At 40.8% G+C, this 24,187-nt stretch overlaps 1 protein-coding gene across 32 annotated transcripts in view; it reads right to left on the bottom strand.

Annotated features, from left to right (window-relative positions):
* The window catches only part of AOPEP (aminopeptidase O (putative)), a 449,451-nt gene that overhangs the window by 128,172 nt on the left and 297,092 nt on the right, over positions 1 to 24,187 (bottom strand). For 31 of the 32 annotated variants that reach the window (XR_013532554.1, XR_013532563.1, XR_013532561.1 and 28 more), the window contains 2 exons: positions 18,089 to 18,151; positions 17,691 to 17,765 (listed from right to left, as the gene is read on the bottom strand). Coding sequence is in view for 17 of the 32 variants with exons in the window: in XM_078365849.1 (XP_078221975.1) it covers positions 17,691 to 17,765; positions 18,089 to 18,151 (138 nt within the window). In the remaining 15 variants the exon portion in view is untranslated. Of the gene's footprint in view, positions 1 to 3,090; positions 3,513 to 17,690; positions 17,766 to 18,088; positions 18,152 to 24,187 lie in introns of those variants that run through there. The other variant, XM_078365863.1, reaches the window with a different exon arrangement.

Here is a 24,187-nt window from a genome sequence, read left to right as displayed (position 1 = left end):
GGCTGATCTAACATCTGACATGAAAATTATCTGACATAAAAACATAATTTCTTTCTCCATAAAAAATTCAAGCATACTCATAATTTACAGGGCATGTGGAGTTTCGATCCTTAGCAATTAGGAAGCCGGCGATGGTCCACTGGGCTTTGTCCAATGACCCTTTTAACTACTTGGAAATGATGTCTGATTATCAAATAATGTTATGGCTTACCTATAAAAACTTTTCAAAAATATTGATCCTTGACTACATAAGCAAGGTCTTTCTGAGAAGCCTTTTTAAATCATGCATAACCCATTACTCATAGCTGAGACAAACACTGCACCCATTTCTTCAGTGACTAAGTGGATTCCTGTTAGTAAGTCAGCGCTCAGGGAAACTTATTAACTACCTAGAGCCAATTCCACACAAGCATAATAGTTACTGTAAACTCAGACCTCTGTAGTTGCTGGGAGGAGGGGGTCAGGAAAGATCTCAACACTTCTTGAAAGCTTTCTGGAATTCTTCAGGTGCTCAGGACACCAGCATTTTTTTGTGGATAACCAGACTTTTTGTAAACTGAGCTCACAAAGACTGCAACCAAAATCAATAAAACATTAAGATAGACAATAATGAAGTGTCTAAAAAAAAAAACAAAATAAGAATATATTCCCAAATATGCTGGCAATAGTTTTCCACAGGAAAAACCTCCAGTAAGAATACCATAGAGGCACTTTCTTTTTTATTCGTAATATTCACGTAAATGATATACCTCACCCTCTAGACACCTGGAAGATCATTCTGAAGAAAAGGAATAACATTTAAGTCCACACACGTTTGTAATACACCTCCCCTCCTTTCTCTGTAACTCTCAAAACAACTTTGATACAAAAAAAAGCTAAGACAAAACCTACAACAATCACTTGTGATTACTCTCTCCTCCCCTCCCACTGATAAATCTGAACCCAAGAGCAAGAGTACTGTAGCAGTGTCTGATTTCTTTTCTTCTATGACCCCTGGGGGTTCGAAGTCATAGAAGAAAAAAGTGAGTATGAGGTTAAGCAAATCTAAACAGAAACAGTCCTTCTTCACCTTCTGTTCTAGAGTCAGTTTGCTTGCTCTACCTTCACACTTCCCACTGAGCCTCTCTCTGGGATGGCTCCTAATGACAGTGACTCTTGTATGAAACAGAGCAGTTCTCCAGAAACCAAGGCGTCGGTCAGACCATGTGAGTCAAGAGTCAGATGCACACAGTGCTGTAGCTTCAATCCAAGATGGGAAACTGTGGTCACACAGCATGCCCCAGCCCAAACCTGCCCCTTGCTCGGAGGGCCAAAGGCCAATTAGACTCTGTGTCTGTGTGTGCACACACGCCCACACAACATGCATGCTGGTACATCACTAATCCTCTGCTGGAAGATACTTCAGCATCATTTAAATTTGTCTTATGATAATCTGAATCTGATGCTCTGTGATTAGGTAATGCTATTGTTGAGCAAGTCATTAAACTCATCTTCAATAAAGACTCAAGGGTGCCAGGATACTCAAGGCAGGAGTATCATCTGGTGCCTTTCCCCAGAGCCTTTCTTTTTGCTTAGAGTGAGGAGAGGAAGCTTTCTGCAAGTCTGAATCAGCTCAGTACTTGCCTTTTCTTGCCACCTACCCACTTCATTATCTGCCAGTTGTGTTAGAGAGAAAATATGTCTTTTTCCCTAAGCCATACTATTCCTATTCACTGTCCTGCCAGTAGCACACAGAGTTCTGCGGCACTAAACCCTTCACAATCCAAGTTCAGCATTAATTTTGTCAATATTGTTTGGGAGAATCAGGGTAGTTTAATCTGGCCTGTGAACAAACGGCCAAGTTAGACAGACTGCAGAAAGAAACTCTAAAATTGCAATATATCAAGGTATGAATATGTATAAACATGAAAATCAGCTTTGCATTTTAGAAAACAATACTAACATATATATTTACAAATACCAGCACAGACTGGTGAAAAGGTCATTTGTGAGAGTGACATTACTGCATTTCAAAATAAAATGTCAATTTATCTGCCCAGGCTTTTTTTTTTTTTTGAGACAAGGTCTCGCTCTACTGCCCAGGCTGGAGTGCAGTGGTGCAACCTTGGCTCAAACGCAACCTCTACCTCCGAGGCTCAGGCAATCCTACCACCTCAACCTCCTGAGTAGCTGGGACCACAGGCATGCACTACCACGCCGAGCTAATTTTTGTATTTTTAGTAGAGACCGGGTTTCACCATGTTGCCAGGTTGGTCTTTAACTCCCGAGTTCAAGCAATCCACCTGCCTCAGCCTCCCAAAATGCTGGCACTACAGACGTGAGCCATCATGCCTGGTCCTGTTTCATTTTTTTTAAATAATATTTTTATTTGCTTGGTCGGTAACAAAATGTCACAAAAATGTCAAATAATCTATGCCTTGGAAAATTCACTAACGTAATACAGAAAACACAATTTCATATCAATCCTTGCAGTGAACCAGCTATGGTACTACAGAATCCTTACCTGCTCTTTGGAATGACTGAGCTCTCAAAATCTGACTCAGTTTACTCCTAGCCCAAATGGAAAGGTCTTCAATAAGCCAGAAAACAGCCCTCCCTTTGGATGTGTGACTAATCCCCAAAGATGGCCTTTTGGGGTATCATCTTGATATCCCAAAAGTATCTGTGTCTCCCTCAGTATCTGTGCGCCACAATACAATCAAGCCCACCTGGACGCTTCTCTCCTCACCTGGAACCCAAAGTGGTTTTGCCTCCACGCCTCCCTTAGGGAGCTGCCTGGGCAGACAGCTGGAAAAAGCAACAGAAGTGACAGGAAATCCAGGCTCTGGTTCCAGGCCAGCATGCAGGCCTGGGAATCAAAACTTCTCAGGGCCTCTGCATTCTCATATGTAAGATAAGGACTTGAGTTGTAGAAGCTTGTGAGGCCTTTCCCAACTCTCACAACTCTAGCCTTGGACAGCTTCCCAAATAAAGTGCTCAACTGAAACTTCAGGTGTTCCTCCATGGCAATCCTCTTCCTATTCCTTCTCCTTAGGGCCAGCACACACATCCATGGAGGACATCTAGGGGCTTTCATAACATTCTACTCACTAGCACACTCCTCCAGGTGCTTGGGTTATAATCTTCCAATTATTTTAGACAGCTTCTTGCTGGTGGTGATTTTCTCAAGTTGCCTCAAGTTTTCAGATCTTTCTGATGGTCTGTGCAGCACCATGGTACAAAGATAAGATTTCCACAGGTCAAAAACACTATGTTCTTTTTAACATTTAGAAACTCAACATGACGAAGAATCATTTCAGAGGAAGTAATCATTTAACAGAAAACTAGAGTGCACTTCTGTCATGAAATATACTGCAACTCTGTTTAGCCAAAAAAATCAGGTAGCTGGAACATTCCTTTAGACAGAAAACTGCAGTGTGATGATGCAGGAGATGTGTCCAATCTTAAGTGCCTTTCATTAACTGGGTATTTGCAAAAGCTCCAACAGCCTTTAAAGGAACTTCAAATCAAAACTGTTTGAACAAAAGAAACAAAATCAGGGACTTATTGCGTATAAACAAATGATGATAGATTATCTCAAATGGATCTTTGCTAGAATACAAATCTCATCAACAGCCTCAACACCACTTAGGGAGCTTCCAATTTGGAAAAGGAACAAGGACAACTTATTCTACTATAATGGACAAAGTAAAGAGAGTGGCAAATGAATCAATACAGTTGCTCTGAGAAACACAATTACTTTTCTTGAATAAAGCCAAAAGACAGGAATAAAACATACCAACTCATAAAAGTACTTTTGCTATACTTGCTGCTGGCCAAAGAACAGTTACAGGAAGAAACCAAGCTTGATTTTTTAACATCTATAAATAAATTTAGGAATGTTTCCTGTTTCTCTGTCATGGAGGAGAAAAAAACAAATGGATGGCATCGCTATCCACATGTTATCATGTAGGCAGCCTTCCACTGCCTTTTGTGAAGAGGTACCTTAAGATGCAGTAAGTATTGAGTGAGTACCAGCTGCCTTAGAGAAGTCCCCTCACTAACTCTCACAAGGCTCTGACAAGGCACGTATCTATCCTTTCACATGATGACATGCGGTTGCTCAGTCACTGTGGAGCCAGTCTCAGAAGCCAGGTCTGACGACCCACCTGTATGCTGCAGCCTAGAAACAGAGAAAATCTCTCCACGACACTAGCATACTTCTGCGGAAAACAAGCTGCATGTCATCAGACACAATTCCAGAGAGGATAAGAACAGATCATTTTGAAAGGATAAAAAGAAAGGCACACCTAACAATGCTACAAAGACAGAGAGCATTCTGAGTCACAAGAGTTGAGAGAACAAAAGCAGGTTGCTACAATTCCAACTGACGCATGAAGATTCCAAGGCTCAGTGACTCATTTCAGAATCTCCAGTGAGACACTTAGGCTTCCCATTTACTGAGCCAATACCTTCTGGTCTGTAAAATGGAAGACAAGAGCAGCAGTAAGGTATCTAAACACTTTCAAATACTCTCAAGAAATAAAAACGTTAAGTAAGAAAGCATGTCTGAACACCCACCAGAGTGGCTAAAGAAAGAAGTCTGAGAATACCAGGTGCTAACGCGGAGGCAGAGAAACTAAAAACCTTAAACACTGCTGATGGAAATGTAAATGATACAGCTACTACCTTGGAAAACAGCCTAGCAACTTTTAAAAAAGTTAAACATATACCTGCCATACAACTAAGTCATTCAAGGCCTAAGAATCCACACAGGAGAAAGGAAAACATGTGTACATAAAGACAGTTACACCCGTGTTCATAGATGCATTATTCATAATAGCGAAAAGCTGCAAAAAAAATTTGCAAACATCTAAAATTTCCAACCGCATGTCATCCTGTGAAAGGACAGATATGTGCCTTGTCAGAGCCTTGTGGGAGTTAGCGAGGGGACTTCTCTAAGGCAGCTGATACTCACTCAATACTTAGTGCATCTTAAGGTACCTCTTCACAAAAGGCAGTGGAAGGCTGCCTATGTGATAACATGTGGATAGCGATGCCATCCGTTTGTTTTTTTCTCCTCCATGACAGAGAAACAGTAAGTGGATCAACAAAATTTAGTTTATCCATACAATGCAATATTACTTCAAAATAAAAAGGAACTAGTGATACATGCATCACTGAACCACAAACATTACAATAAATGAAAGAATCAGATCCAAAAGACTGAATGGTATATAACTCAAATTATATGAAATTTCTAGAAAAGGTAAACTATAAAGCAGAAAGCAGACTAGTACTGCTGAAGTATAGGAGAAAGAAGGAGGATTTACTACAAATGGACACAAGGAACTTTCTGGGTGATGGAAATGTGCTAAAACTGGATGGTGGTAACAGGTACACAATGATAAATGTTTCTTAAAACTCAACAAACTGTCTGTGGGTGAACTTCCTGGCATGTAACATATACACGACATATAACTCAATAAACTCTTAAGAGACAGACTCAGAATCACCACTTTCATTTTCTATAAGGACACTCAGAAATCTTTACCTTTATCATCAGGAGTAAATGTTGAAGGCATAGTCACACACTATATAACAACATTTCGGTCAACAATGGGTCACATACACAACAGTGGTCCCATAAGAATACAATACTGTACTTGTACTGTCCCCTTTCTATGTTTAGATATGTTTAATATACAAATACTTCCCACTGCATTACAAATTGCCTGCAGGATTCAGTATATTAACATGCTATACAAATCTGTAGTGTAGGAGCAATAGGCTCTACCATCCAGGTTTGTCTAAGTACACTCTATGATGTTCTCATGATGATGAAATCACATGATGCATTTTCCCATAATTAAGTGATGCGTGACTGTATAGCTTCCACACTGAAAACTAAAACTTAGGTATGTGTGATGGTTAGGGAAAAAAAAAAAACAGAAAACCACTTGTATCTGAAGAGAATCCAGAGGTACATTCTGCTTTTCTCTTGTATTTTTCCTGCCATTCCTGTTTAATGTCTCGTGACCTTCATACCTTTTTCTCTTCTTGGACACCAAACTAATGGCAGAAAAATGCCACAGAAAATTAATAGCATGAGCTTTGTGACTTGCAATTACAAGTGAGGCCACATAAAATGACTATTGTTACCTCATCTAAAGGAAATGCCAGGGTCGGGAGTGGTGGCTTATGCCTGTAATCCTAGCACTTCGGGTGGCTGAAGCACAAGGACTCCTTGGAGCCGTTAGTTCAAGACCAGCCTGAACAACACCAAGAGACTCTGTCTCCTTAAAAAAAAAAAAAGCTGACATGGTGGTATACACCTGTAGTCCCAGCTACTCAGGAGGCTGAGGCAGGAGGATCACTTGAGTTCAGAAGTCTGAGCTTACAGTGAGCCATAATCATGCCATTGCATTTAAGCCTGGGTGACAGAATGAGACACTATCTCAAGGAAAAAAGGTCATGCTGAATCTGTGGTGCTGGAAACGTGTGAGATGCTATTTGAATGACAACCTAACATTCACAAATCACAAAAGGGATGGGAGCACACCTGTAATCCCAGCACCTGGGGAGGCCAAGGTGTGTAGATCACCGGAGGTCAGGAGTTTGAAACCAACCTGGTCAACATGGTGAAACCCCATCTCTACTAAAAATACAAAGATTAACTGGGCATGGTGGTGTATGCCTGTAATTCCAGCTATTTGGGAGGATGAGGCAGGGAAAATAGCTTGAACCCGGGAGGCGGAGGTTGTAGTGAGCCAAGATCACGTTACTGCACTCCAACCTGGGAAACAGAGTGAGATTCCGTTTCCTGTTTAAAAAAAAAAAATTCACAAGAGAAGGAAACTCTGAATAACTCTAGAACTTAAAAGTTACCATTCCTAATTCTGAAACATTTTATTTTGCCTTAAAATAAAATGTTTACAGTGGGGTGGTGGAGGGAGGACTTAACCTGAGTAAAAGGAAAAAAACGTAGAGTGAGAGTGAAATAGACTGAACCAAGTCCAGAGGTAGCCTAAACTCATGGCACTTTGATTTCACATTTATGAACCAAAGATAAAAGATCAATTTCCAGAGCTAGGCACAGTGGCTCCCACCTGTAGTCCCAGCACTTTGGGAGGCCAAGCTTAAGGTCAGGAGTTGGAGACCAGCCTGGCCAATATGGTGAAACTCAGTCTCTACTAAAAATAGAAAAAAAAAAAAAAAAAACTTTTTTCATGATGAGTATGTGCTCATGAAGACAATCTGGATTTTGAGAATATAAATTATGGTATCTTCAATTATACAAACAAGAGTTGAATGAAATTGAACAAATATTTGTACACTGCTATCAGCCTGAAGGAGGGCCTACAGATAATGAAAACAGCCCAAAGTGATAACTTCCCTTATAGAGACCCAAACTGCTCCGATAACTACTGCACTTTCCTGCACCTCTGACACAGGTCTGATTCAGTCTGTCTTCTATCCAATATAGTTTTCTCTATCTAACTATAAACTCTTCTATCCTACTAGTTTTCTATATCTAACTATAAACTATTCTATTCATCTCGGTATTCTCTACTCCTGACTCAAGGTTTTGTATGTTATGGATATAAAATACAATTAGTAGACTGTTTGAATAAGTATAAAATTTAATAAGAAACATGTTATGCACAGAATAATCAATAGTATTACATTTCTAGCCTTGGGCTTCCAAATCACCTTGATTCACAGGTGTCAGGAGAACTTCTATAATAGGTTCCAGCTTTACTTGCGAAACATGGATGATTTTTAAAATCACATATTCAAATAAAGACACTATTTACATAAACATTAATTAAACCCTTATATGTGAATACAAACCACGTAAAAGCACTAAAATGGATTCAGCTAATTCAATTACCCAATTTCCCACCATAACTTCCAGCCTACATGTGTCAAGTATTGCTTTATCAAAACAAAGACCAGGCATGGAAACTCTAGTCCAGGGTAGCCTCAGGTAAAAATGCATCATATACTCATGTCTTTAGTTTGTGCTATGCTGGTGTGGACTTATTTATCACAGACTACTTTGTAAGTGATCTTTGATATGCTGTGTGTTTTATCTCCCCATGGCCAGAAATGACATCTCTCATGTCTCTTTGGTATTTTCCAGCAGCCTCTTACGTGGGGTCTTATGTACAATAAATTCAAGAAAATGTACTGGTTGATCAGGCTGACTTAGGTTTTCAGCAATCCTCATTATCTGAAAATAGAGTAATTTTTCTAAGTGTTTCTCTATGCACATATAAACTGAAATCATGTAAACCCAGAATTCTGAGTGGGGAACTAACATGACAGGGAAGAGTGTGATAAACGGAGATGGAGTTTTCTAGATGAGATACTTCAGAAACCACTACTTCCTTTAATCCAGTAGTAGTCCTCCATGAGTAGATGCAGAGAGCCTGCTTACCACATGGAATCAGGATAAGGTTACTTACTATCAGGACACAGAAGACTCACTGGGTAGCCATTGTCTACTTCTCACAAACAGAACATCAACTCAAGTCCATACATTCATAAAATGATGTACTCTTAAGTTTCTTTTTTTTTTTTGGAAACAGGGTCTTGTTCTGTCGCTCAGACTGGAAGGCAGTGGCACGATCTAGGCTCACAGTAATATGTGCTTCCTGGACTCAAGGGACCCTCCCACCTCAGCGCCTGGAGGAGCTGGGACCACAGGCGTGTGCCACCATGTCCAGCTAATACTTTGCATTTTTTTTTAAATGGGATCTTGCTATGTTTGCCCAAGCTAGTCTTGAACTCCTGGGCTCAAGCCACCCATCCACCTTGGTCTCCCAAAGTACTGAGATTATAGGCATGAGCCATCACACTCAGATAATATTTGTATTTTGCAGAGACAAGGTTTCATCATGTTGCTCAGGCTGTCTAAATTTCAAAGTTCCTAACAACAAGAAACGTTAAAGGATAACAAGATAGTAAAATAATACATTTAAAGCACTTCACTTACAATATCTTATTTGGCTTCATATCTACTCTGTGAACAGCAAAAAAAAAAAAAAGTTATTCTCATATTACAGGCAAGGAAAATAAAGCCCAAAAGCCGACTAACAACTGGGAAAAGCAACCCACAATGAGACATATATTCAACTAAAATTACTGGAATGTATAGAAAAAATCTGGGTGTCCAGGAAAAATGAATAGGTCAATCCATGGGAAGGGAAAGAAATGAGATCAGTATTAGACTTTATGCAGGATGACAAGGAAGTAACAGATTTCTTATAATTTAAAAATATGAGCCAAGGATTTCTTGTTTAGCTGACATGACCTTCAGGTATAAAGAGCACAAACTTAAAACATGCCAAAAATCAGGGACTATAGCTGCCCTAAACTCTTCCTGAGAAATCTACTAGAAAATGAGCTTCAAAATTGAGAACAGACATTAACCTAAAAGCAGACAATGAACATTAAACATAACCTGCAGAATTAAAACTAAGTAACTTGATAAAGGGTACAGCATAGTATATAATGCCTAGATGCTCTGACATTGTAGACACAGTCCAATCATCAAGAAGGGAGTAATGAGGAGATCAGATGGAAAATACAATCCTCTGGCTGACCCTCATACCAGTATTTATTTATAGAAAGTAAAAAAATGGATAATATTTCAAGTCACATGATGAAAAACAAAGAGGGGAGGGGGAAGAAAAGGTAAATGACTAATTTATCACAACAGGGAATCAATACACAAGAACAGAAAAAAAAGTATTATGTCAAAAGTAACCATTATAACAAAAATAGAAGCCTTCCTAAACACCAAAAAGGACAATACTGTTTTTAAAAAATCATAAAACTATGGGGAAAACTTGAAGTCAAACATATTGATTTTATCAATTAGGATAAATGGACTTAGTTGGCCCACTGAGTAAAAGGATTTTCAGAGGAAAGCAAAGGTCACATGACAAACTCAAGGGGGACATGATTAGCTGGCACAGCCGGGACCAGTATCAGGTCTTCAGGAATCCAAGCTCTCTTTATAGAAAAGAGATCACCACCACCTCCCCCGCCCTGGCCAAAAAACCCAGGAAACGCTACCAAAGATACTTTGATGAAAACCTCTATCATTAAATAACAAAATAAAAACCTGAATAGTGAAGAAAAAAATTTAACGCAATAACAAGGTATGAGTTTATACAATAAATGCCATTTGTGAGATTCATTCATCTAATTCATTCAACCAATACTTATTGAGGCTGCATGTGGCCAGGTCCTTTTCTAAGTATTAGAGATTAAAAGCTTAAGTATGACTCTTCTGTGGGCACAGACCCTAAAACCAAAAGAAATATATATCGGCTAGACTTGATCCACACTGCTGTGAGCCTCCTCCAACAGAAGATGGATAAAAACAATGGTAGGTCTGGGCCCACACAGATATCAGTGGGTGTTACTCAAAAAATGCACCTTAGTAGTGCCATATGAGACCCAGGCACAAAACAGCAGCTCCTTAAAATGCCTATGATGACAATGACTGCCAGGCATTCAGTCACAAGAATGAGACTAATACTTACTATAAAATTAACTAAAAGGCCAGGCGCGGTGGCTGAAGCCTGTAATCCCAGCACTTTGGGAGGCTGAGGCGGGTGGATCATGAGATCAAGAGATCGAGACCATCCTGGTCAACATGGTGAAACCCCGTCTCTACTAAAGACAAAAAATTAGCTAGGCATGGTGGTGCGTGTCTGTAATCCCAGCTACTCAGGAGGCTGAGGTAGGAGAATTGCCTGAACCCAGGAGGCGGAGGTTGTGGTGAGCCAAGATCATGCCATTGAACTCCAGCCTGGGTAACAAGAGGGAAACTCCGTTTCAAAAAAAAAAAGTAACTAAAAACAAAATTTTTCTCTGCCTGTCTCCCTTTTCCAGCCAAACTCTAACATTTTATATAAAAATGGCTTTTATCTCTCACGTCATAGAAGAGTTGATGGCTGCAGGCATCAAACTTGCTAAAATTGATAGTAGTGTAATTATCAGTACACCTCCAAGTGTTTTCAAAATACATATGGGCTGGGATTTTCCTGAATTAGATATGTATGCTTTATGCTGGTGGTCTAGGATTGTCCATAGCCTGCACTAAAGAGAATTTTCAAATCTTGCCCAAAGCATTCTTTTTTTTTTTCTTTGAGACGGAGTTTCGCTCTTGTTACCCAGGCTGGAGTGCAGTGGCGTATCTCGACTCACGGCAACCTCTACCTCCTGGGTTCAGGCAATTCTCCTGCCTCAGCCTCCTGAGTAGCTGGGAGTACAGGCACGCACCACCATGCCCAGCTAATTTTTTGTATTTTTAGTAGAGACGGGGTTTCACCATGTTGACCAGGATAGTCTCGATCTCTTGACCTCGTGATCTACCCGCCTCAGCCTTCCAAAGTGCTGGGATTATAGGCATGAGCCACCGCGCCCGGCCCAGCATCCTTTTTTATAGCAATTTTTTGACTTCTTTACACTTCACCCCTTTCAAAAAGTATTTGATGCACTCTACAACATCCTAATGCCATATTGCTGGTTGTGACACTACTTTAATGGTACATTTATATAAGCTGCTACATGAAAAGGATTTAGAACAGTGCTTAACACAAGGGAAATGTTAGCGATTATAATATTAATAGTTACATTCAAAGATTCTTTTTAAAATATGTAACTAAGTGCATGAGGGTAAGTGGATGATGATACTTTAACTTTCCCTGTTACGCTAGTTAAAAATGGGAAGGAATTTTAATACACAGAACCCTTGGAACTTTTTTTTTTTAAACTATAGATTGTTACTTTCCTTTCTTTCTTTCTTCCTTTTTTTTTAAAAGTTTGAGTCTTGCTCTATCACTCAGGCTGATGTGCAGTGGCAGGATTATAGTTCACTGTAACCTCTAACTTGTGAACTCAAGAGAGCCTATTGCCTTGCCCTCCCGAGTAGCTGGGACTACAGGGATGTACCATCATACCTCATTTTTATTTTTTTATGTTTTGTAGTGATAGAGTCTCTCTGTGTTGCCCAAGCTGGTCTCAAACTCCTGGCATGATCCTCCTGCCTCAGTCTCCCAAAGTACTCAGATTACAGGCGTGAGTCACCATGCCCAGCAAAACTGCAGAGTCTTAAAAAAATAAATCACTAAATATGGAAATTTGGAAAAATAAGTAAATGTATGGAACAGATAAAAATTTAACAGTATAAAATTATACAGATCAGATTTTCTTCCTGAGGCTACCAAAAATACATTTTATCAGCAATTATTTCTTGGTACAGCTTAAAAAAAAAAAAAGAGCAAACAAGGCCAAGACCTTGGGAAACCTCATCTAAAATGAGACCTGGGTACAGAGAATTTAATACATTATGTATTTATTAGGGATGTACAAGGGAAAAGGAGAGACCCACATATAGGACCAAGAATCTCAAATGAGTTCCCAATATTTCAGCAATAAAATAACAAATTGCATATTAACAGCACTGTAATTACTCCTTTTGTTTGGTTTCTTTGTAATTACTTTTAATAAATTATTCTGCCTCCCCCCCATCACTCAAATAAGTTGTCTTCCAAAGGCACAATCAGTACAACACAGGATACAAAGCCACTCACAGTTAGGGAGGAACGGATGAAGGGAGGGAAAATGGGTGGGCTGGTGCTTCAAGAGCTGTGTCTCACAAGAATTCATAAAGCTTTTCTATGGAAATCAAGTATCAATGAAGCTATTGTAAGAGATTACAGCTATATAAATGTAGACTAGTCATGAATTCCCACAGAGCAAGGGCACTCTCAAAAAGAGGCAAGGGCACCAGCGCCTGGGAAAGCATTTAACCGCAACATTGCCTCAGTTGCCTAGTGGCTACCTAAGCCTACTATCTTGCCGAAAGGGGGGTAGTTCCTACAAAGTGAAGGGACCCTCGGCTCAGCACTCCGTAGGTTTATTCTGTGCCATTTTACTAAGCTTTGTGTGCTGATGGCTCTGGAGTCAAGCCTACCACAGTCACCATCTGCTGTATTGAGTACAAGAAAGAGCCAAATAATTTTTATTAGTCTTAATATTCGTTTTTAGAACCAATAAACTGAACATAAAATATACCTTTGTCACAAAAGACAAACATAGAAGTACTTAGTTTGAAATTTGTACCTACCTTTATCATTTTGAATAATTCAATATTAGTACTGTAATAAAAGTATTATCTTACAATATATAAAATCTAAAAGGAACAATAAATGCTTAAAAAATCCACAAACCAAACCGATTTTACATTCAACTTTTTAAATCTGTGAATTATTATTCAAACTAAGATAATCATTGATTTGGGTTCAGAGTCAAGTATGTACAAGGAACTAATGAAATAAAAGTAGAGTGAAAATACTCTAGAATTTAGGAATATATCATAACAAGGAAAATAGTTTGGTTTTTATCCCCTTAAAGACTTGGAAAACAGAATTTATCATTTGGCCTCAATGAAAATGGCCACCAGATACTATAAAGTCCATACTTTTCACAACCATCCTTCTAGATCTTTGTTTCACTCTGAATATGTGAAGGTAAATTTCAGGAAATTTTCAACAATTTGAATTCTGAGTAGCTCAAGAGTATTGTTTTTCAGGTTCTGGCAGAAAAGAATAATGAAAGTAACCTTGAAGGGCGCTGTTATTGGAAACCATTTGCACTGTGTTGATCGTGACTAATCCTAACAGAGGACTGACGATCTCTCCCCAGCAGAGACCACACTCGCTAATGCCTGTAGTAGCCAACCTTACCATGGCTGAATTTTCAATGATTTGCAGGTGAGCCAATGAATACTTCTGCCATCATCACACACATTTACCGAAGACCTGAAATGAGTGTTGTAAAACTCATTCTCTGCTTACTGTATGTATAGACTAGGAAGGGTGCTTCCTCTGAATCTGAAAATTGAATTTTCTTCCTCTGAAGGAATCATATCCCAGTCATATTTTCCTAATGTATATTATTTCATAAAAGACTATTCTACTATATATTCTAATCTTTAGAATATTTAAAAAATTACTAAAACTTTGTATTAAATGTGTGTGTGTGTGTGCGTGTGTGTGTATGTATAAACATTCCTTAATCTGTGATGGCACATAATTTGTATTTATTTTTGAAACAGCTAAAAAAGGTTAAAAAGAAAAAAAAATGTGTGTTCCTCTTCCAAAACCAACATCAATGTAGTAAAATCTATTAATTTAAAAACCCACATAAAATTCACTGTTGCAATCACAAATGTTCATCCTGTCCTTTGCAGAGCTGGCTGATCCAATCATCCTAATTGTTCTTTGTTAGTTATTCGTATTTCCCGTGTTTTTCTGTTGCAAAATTTATTCAAACTAAATGAAAGGAACTTGAAATAATAAAAAATAGAACAGTATCAGAATGGAAGAAAAAAATACCTGAGAACCAGAAGTAGAAGAGAGATGAGTTTTGTGATTTTAAATGAAAAACAAATATAAAAGAAAATGAAAAACAATATAAAACAATTCAGTCATACTAGGAGAAAAATGATTAAAATAAAATGGAAATAAATGTCACAGAAAATATGAAAAGATACATGAGAGAGAATGATGCATCTTCAGGGAGATAAGAAATGAAGCCTGTTAGGATAACACAAAAAGATGGCACAACTCTCTGGTGGGTAGGATGACTGAAGCAGAAGGCAGGGAAAGGCCAGGAGACTTTGAATCTCTTTATCTGCATGGTACGTCTCAGTCCCTAATTTACTTTATTTCACTATTCGTTATTTTAACCCGCAGCTGAGCACAGGGTTAGTTTGTTTTGCTTCCCCTTGAGAGTTCACTGAAAAACTCAACTAGTATTTCAGATTACATCAGACTGTGCCTACCACTCAGCACCTTTGAGATTTTCTTTAAGGGGAAAACAAACATCCCAGGAAGATGCTGTTCTACTGTGCAGCTCCTTGCCCAGCGCCTGTGGTCAGAGTCCAGCCTCTCACTAGAGCACTGTTTTCCTTTCTCGGAGAGGTCAGAAGGTTCTGCTTTCCACACGGCAGGAAAAAAGCTGCACCCGACTATTGGAGGAAAAATGTTACGACCCCCAGTACAGTTATTACAGATGACTTAACCAAATTTACTCATCTAGGCTGAATCCTGAGAGGCCTGAAGGTGTAGACAGATCCTTGGGGTCTGGAGGCAAGGGCAGTGTGGAGTGGAAAAACAGGAGCAAGGAAACCAAAGTAGACAAATAAAAGCAACTGCAACATTTCAAATGGGCACCTACCAGAAATGACTAAGATTCGTTTTCTTTTACACTAACACAAAATGAATAAAATCAGAAACTACCACAGTTTTATTTTAACATAGAAGAAAAATATAGTGGACGCAGGAAAAAAGACAAATTGAATAATTTGCTTCTACTTGTGACATGGCAGATGTTTTAAACAATAACATATTAGACTCAACAGTAAGCGAACTACATAGGCTCCCACTAGTAACAAGTTCAAATCCTAGCAAAAGATTAACACATGGACCTCGGAATGAATACTCATGATCACAGAATTCAATTTCTATTTCAGAATAGGAGAAAGGCCCTTTTTCTCAGCGAGCTCCAAAAATCTTCTCCTAGGTGTGGCAGAGGCAAAAAAAAGTGGGCAAATGGGCTTGGAAGTGCTGTGCAGAGCCAAGAGCAACACTGGAAACACCGACAGTTCATATTCTCTGACATGTCTCTGAAATTTCCTATCTTCTAGCCCTTCCTCACCTCCACCCTCAAACCTCATCAGCTTAGTTCAATCCATGAAAGGAAGTTCTGAATGTTGGTTTCAACCTACTCCATTTTCATGTTCTTTTTAAAATTGCTGCCCACATTTTCCAAGGAAAAAAGCCAGAGGCACATCTTCCCCCTAAGGTCTAACACAGGAGCTTGTATCAAGCGGAAATGGTTGGGCAAAGAACTTCATTCTCCTGCAAGGCAAAATAATCAGTCCCCGTTTTACTCCCAACCCCCGTTCTCAGAGGACCCAGTGGTCAGGTCACAGGTGTCACAAATACGGTTACTTCTAGGTTAGATTTTGGTAGTGACATCTAGTAATTCACAAAGATAATGGCTTCCCCTTCCTTTCTACAGGACATTGTGCATTTTGATAATCTTATTTTTGGCTGGCCGTGTGCGGTGGCTCACGCCTGTAATCCCAGCACTTTGGGAAGCTAAGGCAGGCAGATCACAAAGTCAGATTGAGACCATCCTGGCTAACACGGTGAAAACCTTTCTTTACTAAAAATAGAAAAAACTAGCCAGGCGTGGTCCATGTGCCTGCAGTCCCAACTACTCAGGAGGCTGAGGCAGGAGAATCACTTGAACCCTGGAGGCGGAGGTGAGCCGAGATCGCACTACTATACTCCAGCCTGGGCGACAGAGCAAGACTCCATCTCAACACAATAAAATAAATTAAATAAAATAACAGCTACAACACATTTAAAAAAAAATACCAAGCAAGCCAAAATTCTTTTCCTTCTTTGGGTATTTTATGATCCCACTCATCACCTCACAACATTAAAAAAAATACACCTAAACCATTAACGTTAAACACAACTTACCATACCATGCTGAGGTATGGTCAGAAAACTCAAGTCTATTCCAAATGACAACTTTTTCGATTATTCTTCAATTGAAGTTACATCTATGACCCTCTGTGGAAAAAGCAAAGGGCTGGGGTCCCCCTTTTCATGCATACTGAATGTCTGGCTACAAACAACTATACTTGCAGGCTGGTTCCTTTTCCAGGTCTCTCAGAAACTGCCCTCTGGTATCCTGAAGTGCACTCTGCAGTTCTGGGATCACCTTTATTCTGATGCGCTTTGTGCACATTCTCGGACGCTGCAATGCCCATACTAAGGCAACACAGCACAGAAGTTGGCAGCAATGCTATCAGCAAGAATTTGGCTTCAGAATCAAGAGTGATTCATCATACATTCTAGCAGCAGAAAAACAACACACCGCTATTTTAATCCCTTGGTGGTATCAAGAATCAAAAAAAACAGTGAGATGTAATTAAGCAAAAGCAACAAAAATCCTATCTGCTGTAACATTTGTCAAAAAATTAGTGACTTTTCCGCAAGTCACTTAGAAAACAACGGACTACTTACCTTGATATTTATTACAATGACAAATCAAGTTCTAATACAAAATCAGAAGACAAGCAGTCCAAACTTCTGTAAAGTAACATACTGAAATTCTAAACTTAGGCAAACAAATTTTTCATTTGCTTTACAGTAAATAAAATTTCTCCTAGTGTTCCTTTTTTTTTTCTTCTCTCCATTTCTTAGATGACTCCAATTTAAAGTCTAGGTGAGTAAACGTACAGCACGGAAACCGAATACTGTGGGCGATTTATTCGGAACACTTTTCCATTTTTCAGAGGTACCTTAACACTGAGATAATAAACACTGCTGATCTAAAATAATAATGAAACCCACTTAAGTCCTATTGCTCTATTTAATGAGCACGAAACAAATCTCCCGGGTTATTCCCTCTTTATGAGAATATGTAGATGGGCATTAGGCTTTATCGACCAGTATTCCCACAGAATGTCCCCATATATTAAATCTAGCGTTTATTGTAACAAAAACTTTTTAAGTTGAACGCTACTTTATTGTCGTGACCAGGTCCTCGGGGGCAGACGCGGATTTACCGAGACCTGCACCGAGTATCGTCTCGGGAAACCCTACCTTTTCAAACACCTCTTCCTTCACCCTGCGTTTCCGTTTTCGGGGTCTCCGGTTCACTTGAATCCATTTCGTGACCTGAGTGAGGTTCAAAAATCACAGCATTTCAAACAAGGAAATGGGTCCTGACCGCTGCCCCCCAGCGCGAAAAAGCAGGCACCCCCGCCCTCGCGACCCGGTCTTCCCCGAACCTTGAGAAGCCACCCGCGCCCGCCCGCAGTACTCGTCGGGCGCCTCCACGCACGGGCCGCGACCTTCGCCCCGGCCGCTCCCCGCGCCCGAGCGGGAGCCCGGCAGGTCGTCCCGGCGGTGTACGCCGCAGCCCGGAGCCAGGGCCTCTAGCCAGCCGCGGTCTCGCGTCGGCGCCACCGGGGCGCAGGGGCCGCGCCGCCTGCACTCACCTCGGCGCGCACTTGCCGCGCGAGCCCGCACTCCGCCTCGGCGCTGCGCTCCCTCTGCAGCGGCTGCGGGGGAAAGGGACACAGTCAAGTTTACGGCGGGAGCGACCCCGGCCTCCCTGCCCCGCGCCCGCCAATTAGCCGTGCCCCCCCAGTACCTCGCCCGCGGCCGGGGAGGACGCAGCAGGGGCGCTGGAGTCTGCGCCCTGCGCCCGCCCGGTACCCGCATCACCTCAGGCTCGGCGCGGGCGACGGGCGCGGGGCCCGGACGGCGGGCGGGCGAGCGCCGGGCTGGGCGGGGCCTGCCTTAAAGGTATAGCGGCCGCGCCGCCTCCCGCAGATCGCCCGCCGCCCCGCCCGCTAGTCCGTCCGCGCCGGCGTCGTATTGTTCTCCCCGCGAACGGCGTGCTCCCGAGCTCCCGCCGCCCCGCGCACCTTGCCCCCGCCAACCCTTTCCGGGCTCCGGGCGCCCCGCGGCCCCGCGCACCTTGCCCCCGCCACCCCTGCCCCGGCTCCGCGCCCCGCGAGCATCTTCCCATCAGCAAGAGGGGCCCGGGCCGCCCTCCGCAGGCTGGAGGGAGCGGAGGCGGGGAAGGAACCACGCCTGCGGCCAGCCTGACGCGCTCCCCGGGTCGGAAACTTGGTCCCGGTGGCTTTCGCAGAGGGAAAGTAACTTTCCTAGTGGAGTTTTCTCCGGGAACGGGTTCTACGTCGTCGAGTAGACGTTTCCTAGTGGCCCCCTCGGGGCTCCGGGCGGCGGCAGGTGGCTTCCTGGGGGCGACACAGGGGCGAAGAGAAACCCAGCCCTGCGCCCCCTCCCGTGTGGACCCCCAGAGCCACTGGGTAGAATTTTAAAAGGAGGGGTTAATCTGTTTTCATAATTAGGGAGAAAGTTTACACTTAATTTACAAAAATGTTCGATACGCCAAGATTTTCCTTCACCCGCCAAAGGCCTTCTCGTGTGCATCAGCAGTTGCTAGAATCCGCCTGCGGGTGAAGGCGGGCGGGGGCGGAGAGTCGGGTTGTCCCGGTGCTTGCTGGTCTTGACCATCCCTTTAAGTTCATCACATTTCTTTAAAAAAAATCTGTCTCGCCCTTTCTTTATTGCTACTCCATCCTTCTTTCAAGATCAAAAGGTTTAGATCAAAGCCAGGATCAAACTCACTACTTTAAATAGCAGCAACTTTGCCGTGGAGCATTTTACACAGAGGAGCTTCTTAATGGAGACATCGGAGTGGAAAACTTTATTTTATCCCTTCATTCCATATTCATAACTGGACCACTTAAAATTATACGCATGATGCATTTCTGTTTCCTAAAACAACAGGTCTGCTCAGATGAGGGATTCTTAATTTGTTTCCAAGAATACAAAAAAAGTTGAAATCTAGAGAGTAATATAGACATATTAACCATTTTGTGTCATTATTATAATAGCTAAGTGCTACGAAATTATGCTCATTTGCTAAAGATTTTTCAATGTGTTATTGTATCTTTTAGTATAGATGGTATGGCCATCATATACAATTTTTTACTGTAAAAGGAAATGCATATAAATAGTTAATGGTTTGGAAATCTTGCTCATAGGCAGGTAAATAATTATAAATGGTGAAGTGGATTACTCAGAGCTGCTTAATTCTAAATGGAAAGAGAACTGTGAACTATTCAACCTATGCTGCTAGTAACAGTTCCACAATCAATAGAAATCTATCCTGGCAGGCACTTTCTTTTGCCCGCTAGAATTTTTTTCCTTGGGAGTTCATGATCCCTAGAAACTGATGTGAGCCATTCAATATTGATGTGCTAAAACAGTGCTCTACTTAAATGGACCTTTCTCTTTGTTGACTCATCAACTATTTTTCAATTTTTTTGTTTCTTGGAAGAAACAAATCCAAAATAAATTCCAATAGTCCACAGGAATAAAGATAACTATTGCAAGTTAAATCTTACAGACCTCTATGAAAGCTGTTGTTGCAGCTGGGTTCTAGTTACTTGAAAAGCTTTTTTCCCTTGCAATTTTTAACTGGTTGCAGTCACACACATACACACGCGCGCGCGCACGCACGTTCTTAACTATAAATCCCACTGAACCACTGGAAAGATCTTAGAAACTGAGACCCGGAAACCCCATCTTGCTCTGCTACTGATAGTCTCCTTTCTTCCTAGCACCCAGATCTTGGCGAACCTAACGGTTTCTGACATGAGCTGAACGAAGGAAACAGCCTACTGTCATTCTGCTCTTTTAGGATTCTGCTGAGTAGGAAGCAAAAGGTGTGATCCATTCTAATTGCCTCGTCTTGTTTGTCCTCTTGTCCCCCAACTTTCCTCCTAATTACCATACCAGAATCCATCCTCCACAGAGAAGCCAGAATGGCATTTCCAAAGGTAATACAAATGATACCACTTTGCCTCACTGAGAATGCTTTTCTATCTCCTCTTTGCCTGGCTAGCCCACTTATTCTCTAGTTCTGGGTTTAAGCAGCACTTCTGCAGAAAGGTCTTTCCTTATTCTCCAGTTCAAATTCTGTCACGCCACTATTGTTTCTAATAGCATCCTGTTTACTGACTTTAGAGTGATTCTTAGAGCAGTTTTAACTCTATAGAAAAACTGAGCAGAAAGCAGAATACGCATATTTGTACCCCCCATCAGCTTCCCCATTATTAACATCTTGCATTAGTATATTTATTATCACTGAGGAACCAATATCGATACATTATTATTCACTGAAGTCAAGTTTACAGTAGGGCTTACTCTGAAGTGCAGTTATTATAGCTCTTTATAGCTCTTTAAAAAATGTACTGAATGTCCCGCTCCAGGAGGAAAGAGATCCTGTCTTTTCTGTTCTAGATTTTTGTTCGGTCCACCAGAAACACTGCCTGGCACATATTAGAAATTCAATAAATATGTTACATAGTGAATGGAAGGATAAAGGAACAAATGAAGGACACATGAAATTTCAAGGGGAGAAGTCTTAAAACGAAGATTTTTCTAATTAACTTTTCTTTGTTTCACTACTAAAATGCTTAGTTTGTAAAGAACCTAGAATTTTACATTTTTAAAAAAGGGAGACCATGGGATATTAGTTATATTGGCAGGGTAGTTTTATAAAACCGCTTCAAAACAAAACAAAACAAAACAAACAGGTTGTGCATGTTGGCTCACACCTGTAATCCCAGCACTTTGGGAGGCCAGGGTAGGAGGATTTCTTGAGCCTAAGAGTTCAACACCAGCCTGGGCAACACAGTGAGATCCCCATCTCTACAAAACACAAGAACAACAACAAAACAATTAGCCAGGCATGGTGGTGTTAACCTGCGGTACCAGCTACTCAGGAGGTTGAGGTGGGAGGATCACTTTAGCCCAGGAGGGAGAGGCTACAGTGAGCTGTGATGGGACCACTGCACTCCAGCCTGAGCAACAGAGTGAGATCCTGCCTCAAAAAACATTAGTAAGTAAATAACAATAAAAATAAATTTTAAAAAACTGAAATCAGAAAGGTTCCTAATTCCCTAATATATGAATCACTAAAATTATATTCCAGAATGATGCTAGAGGCTGAATTTAATCTAGAATGAAAGATTTATATATTGCATAATTTGAAAAAATACTTTTTTATTGTGTTCAATCCAACCTGAAAACATTTCTCCTATTGTCTACCTGAATCTCCCCTTCTTCATGGGCTGATACCAAAGAAGGTAGGGTCTAAAGAAACTGGAAGACTGCCTTTTTAAAAACTGGAATTCTATTGTAGGAAATGTGTATTCTAATTACTGTCTTTGAGAATGTGGTAAACACACTTTAAAGCTGTCCTTTAAAAACAGATGTTTTCTATCTGAATTGTATCTTTAAAAATGCCTCATCCAGTAGATATGCATGTTTTGAAAGAAACTTATTCTAAGAAACATTTTTGTCAAAGCTGAAGACAATGTCCAAGGCTGAGGAAAATGCCATTGCTTTAAAATTATTTAACCTCATGACTGATTGGAGATTACTTTTGGAGGGAAAGCCTTTTTCAGTTTTCTTCCTTTTCTTAGACAAAGAGGAAATTACTCCTATCACTGGAAACATCTAGTGATGCCAACTTCACATTGTTAGGGGTGTGTTTTCTCTTCCTGCTTCTACTTCATGGAAGAGGCACAGAACAGAGGAAGGCGGAGGAGCCAACCTTCCTAGGCACTGGGAAGGCCACAGGGCAAGCAAAGGGGCTCTTCAGTGGTCTCAAACAGGCACAGATGGCAAATTACATTCCTTGGGGCACAGCGGAGGGAAAACCATCTACTGAAAGAAACCGAAAGATCTTTGAATACCAAACAAGGTTGAGAGTTCCAGAAGCTTCCACTGGTTTCAGAAGTGCTCTATTGCCAATGTACATTCAGGGTGAATTTAAAAGTAGGAATCTACACAGGTCTAGAAATAAAATCAAGGTTTTGATTAACTTTCAAAAATAACAAATAGGTATTAGGAGCAAAGTTATCAAGTATTTATGTCTTTAAATTTGGTCTATTTTATTTTTTGTCTATGATTATTTTTTGAGACAGAGTCTGGTTCTTGTCACTCAGGCTGGCATGCAATGGTGCAATCTCAGCTCACTACAACCTCTGCCTGCTGGATACAAATGATTCTCTTGCCTCACCCTCCCAAGTAGCTGGGATTGTAGGCGCCCACTACCACACTCAGCTAATTTTTGTATTTTTAGTGGAGACAGGTTTTCACCGTGTTGGCCAGCCTGGTCTCGAACTCCTGACCTCACGTAATCCACCCGCCTTGGCCTCCCAAAGTGCTGGGATTACAGGTGTGAGCCACTGCACCCGGCTGTCTATTATTTTTAAATGTAACATATTTTATGTTACATATTTTTGGATCCAAAATATATAACATAAAAGATGTTACATAATAAAATGTTTAGAGGGTTGTTTATTCCATTAGATACTAATTTTCTGTGAGGAGTTTCAGGGCAGTTTTCTCCTTGGTAACAGCATCAGAAATAGTTGGACTTGGTCACCTGGTTTGTTTTTACCTCTTATTTGTATTTGCTCATTTTGTCTCTGTATTAGATAAACACCTAGTGTTTTGTTTGTTTGTTTGTTTGTTTTTGAGGAGGACCTGCCAAATGGACCTCTTAGTGGAAATCCTTATAAAACATAATTTTCAAAAAAGGAAGTCAGTCTCATGTTTGGGATAGTAGATTGCTGAGGCTATGGCTCCACAGTAAATCAGCTAACAGACCTTCTTTCTCTGAGCTCACTGCTGCTAAAAACACTTACAGAGATCAACTGAGGGAACATTTACAATGCTTCATTTCTTGACTCCCTCTGAGATCTGACGAAGGCTAATGGTGCTATCGGCGCCTTAGAAAAAAATACACCTATAGCACGCAAGTACACACACATACACACACACACACACACTCTCTCTGTCTCTCTCTCTCACACACACACACACCAATTGTCAGGAGGTTCTCAGATTCTTCTGTACCCAAACTTCTAGTCTGGATACTCTAAAATCCATTCTTGGAATAAGCCAGACCACTTTAGAGCTGGCCCTGGACTTGGTCTTACGGGTACTCCGTGAAAGTCCTGTTATCGCATTAAGTTCTGGTAAGAAGCCATCAACATTTATTGAGGTGCATTATAAGAAACAGCTCCATAAAATCCATCACAATGTTTACCAGAAGGATGGATTTAGAGGGCTGTTTATTCCATTAGATAGTAATTTTTGTGAGGAGCCGCAGGACAATCTTCTTCCTGGTATCAGCATCAGGAATAGTCGGACTTAGGCAGTGCATTTGTTTTACCTCTTGAATTTATCCCTTTTCCCTCTTCTAGAAAGCTTGGAGCTCTGTGACCCTATTTAGGAATAGGAACCTCATGGTGTGCATATTGTATGCTAATTTAATTCCTGGCCCCATCTTTTTTCTACCATTATTTTCATATTGCTTCATTTTTAAAAAATTTTATTTCTATCATGTTATATTTATCTGCTTTGGAAGCTGCCTCCCATCCATTTTGGACAGGGAAGAGGAGGAATCAATAAAGTATTCTGGGTTTTATTTTTCACTTTAATTTCCTTTTTCTCTTTGGATGGGAGAAGGGAGGATCTGGGGA

This window comes from Callithrix jacchus, chromosome 1, assembly GCF_049354715.1.
Source record: "Callithrix jacchus isolate 240 chromosome 1, calJac240_pri, whole genome shotgun sequence".
In the NCBI taxonomy this organism is placed as follows: domain Eukaryota; kingdom Metazoa; phylum Chordata; class Mammalia; order Primates; family Cebidae; genus Callithrix; species Callithrix jacchus.
Note: the sequence above shows the minus strand (reverse complement) of the source record. Positions and strands in the feature narration are given on the sequence as shown.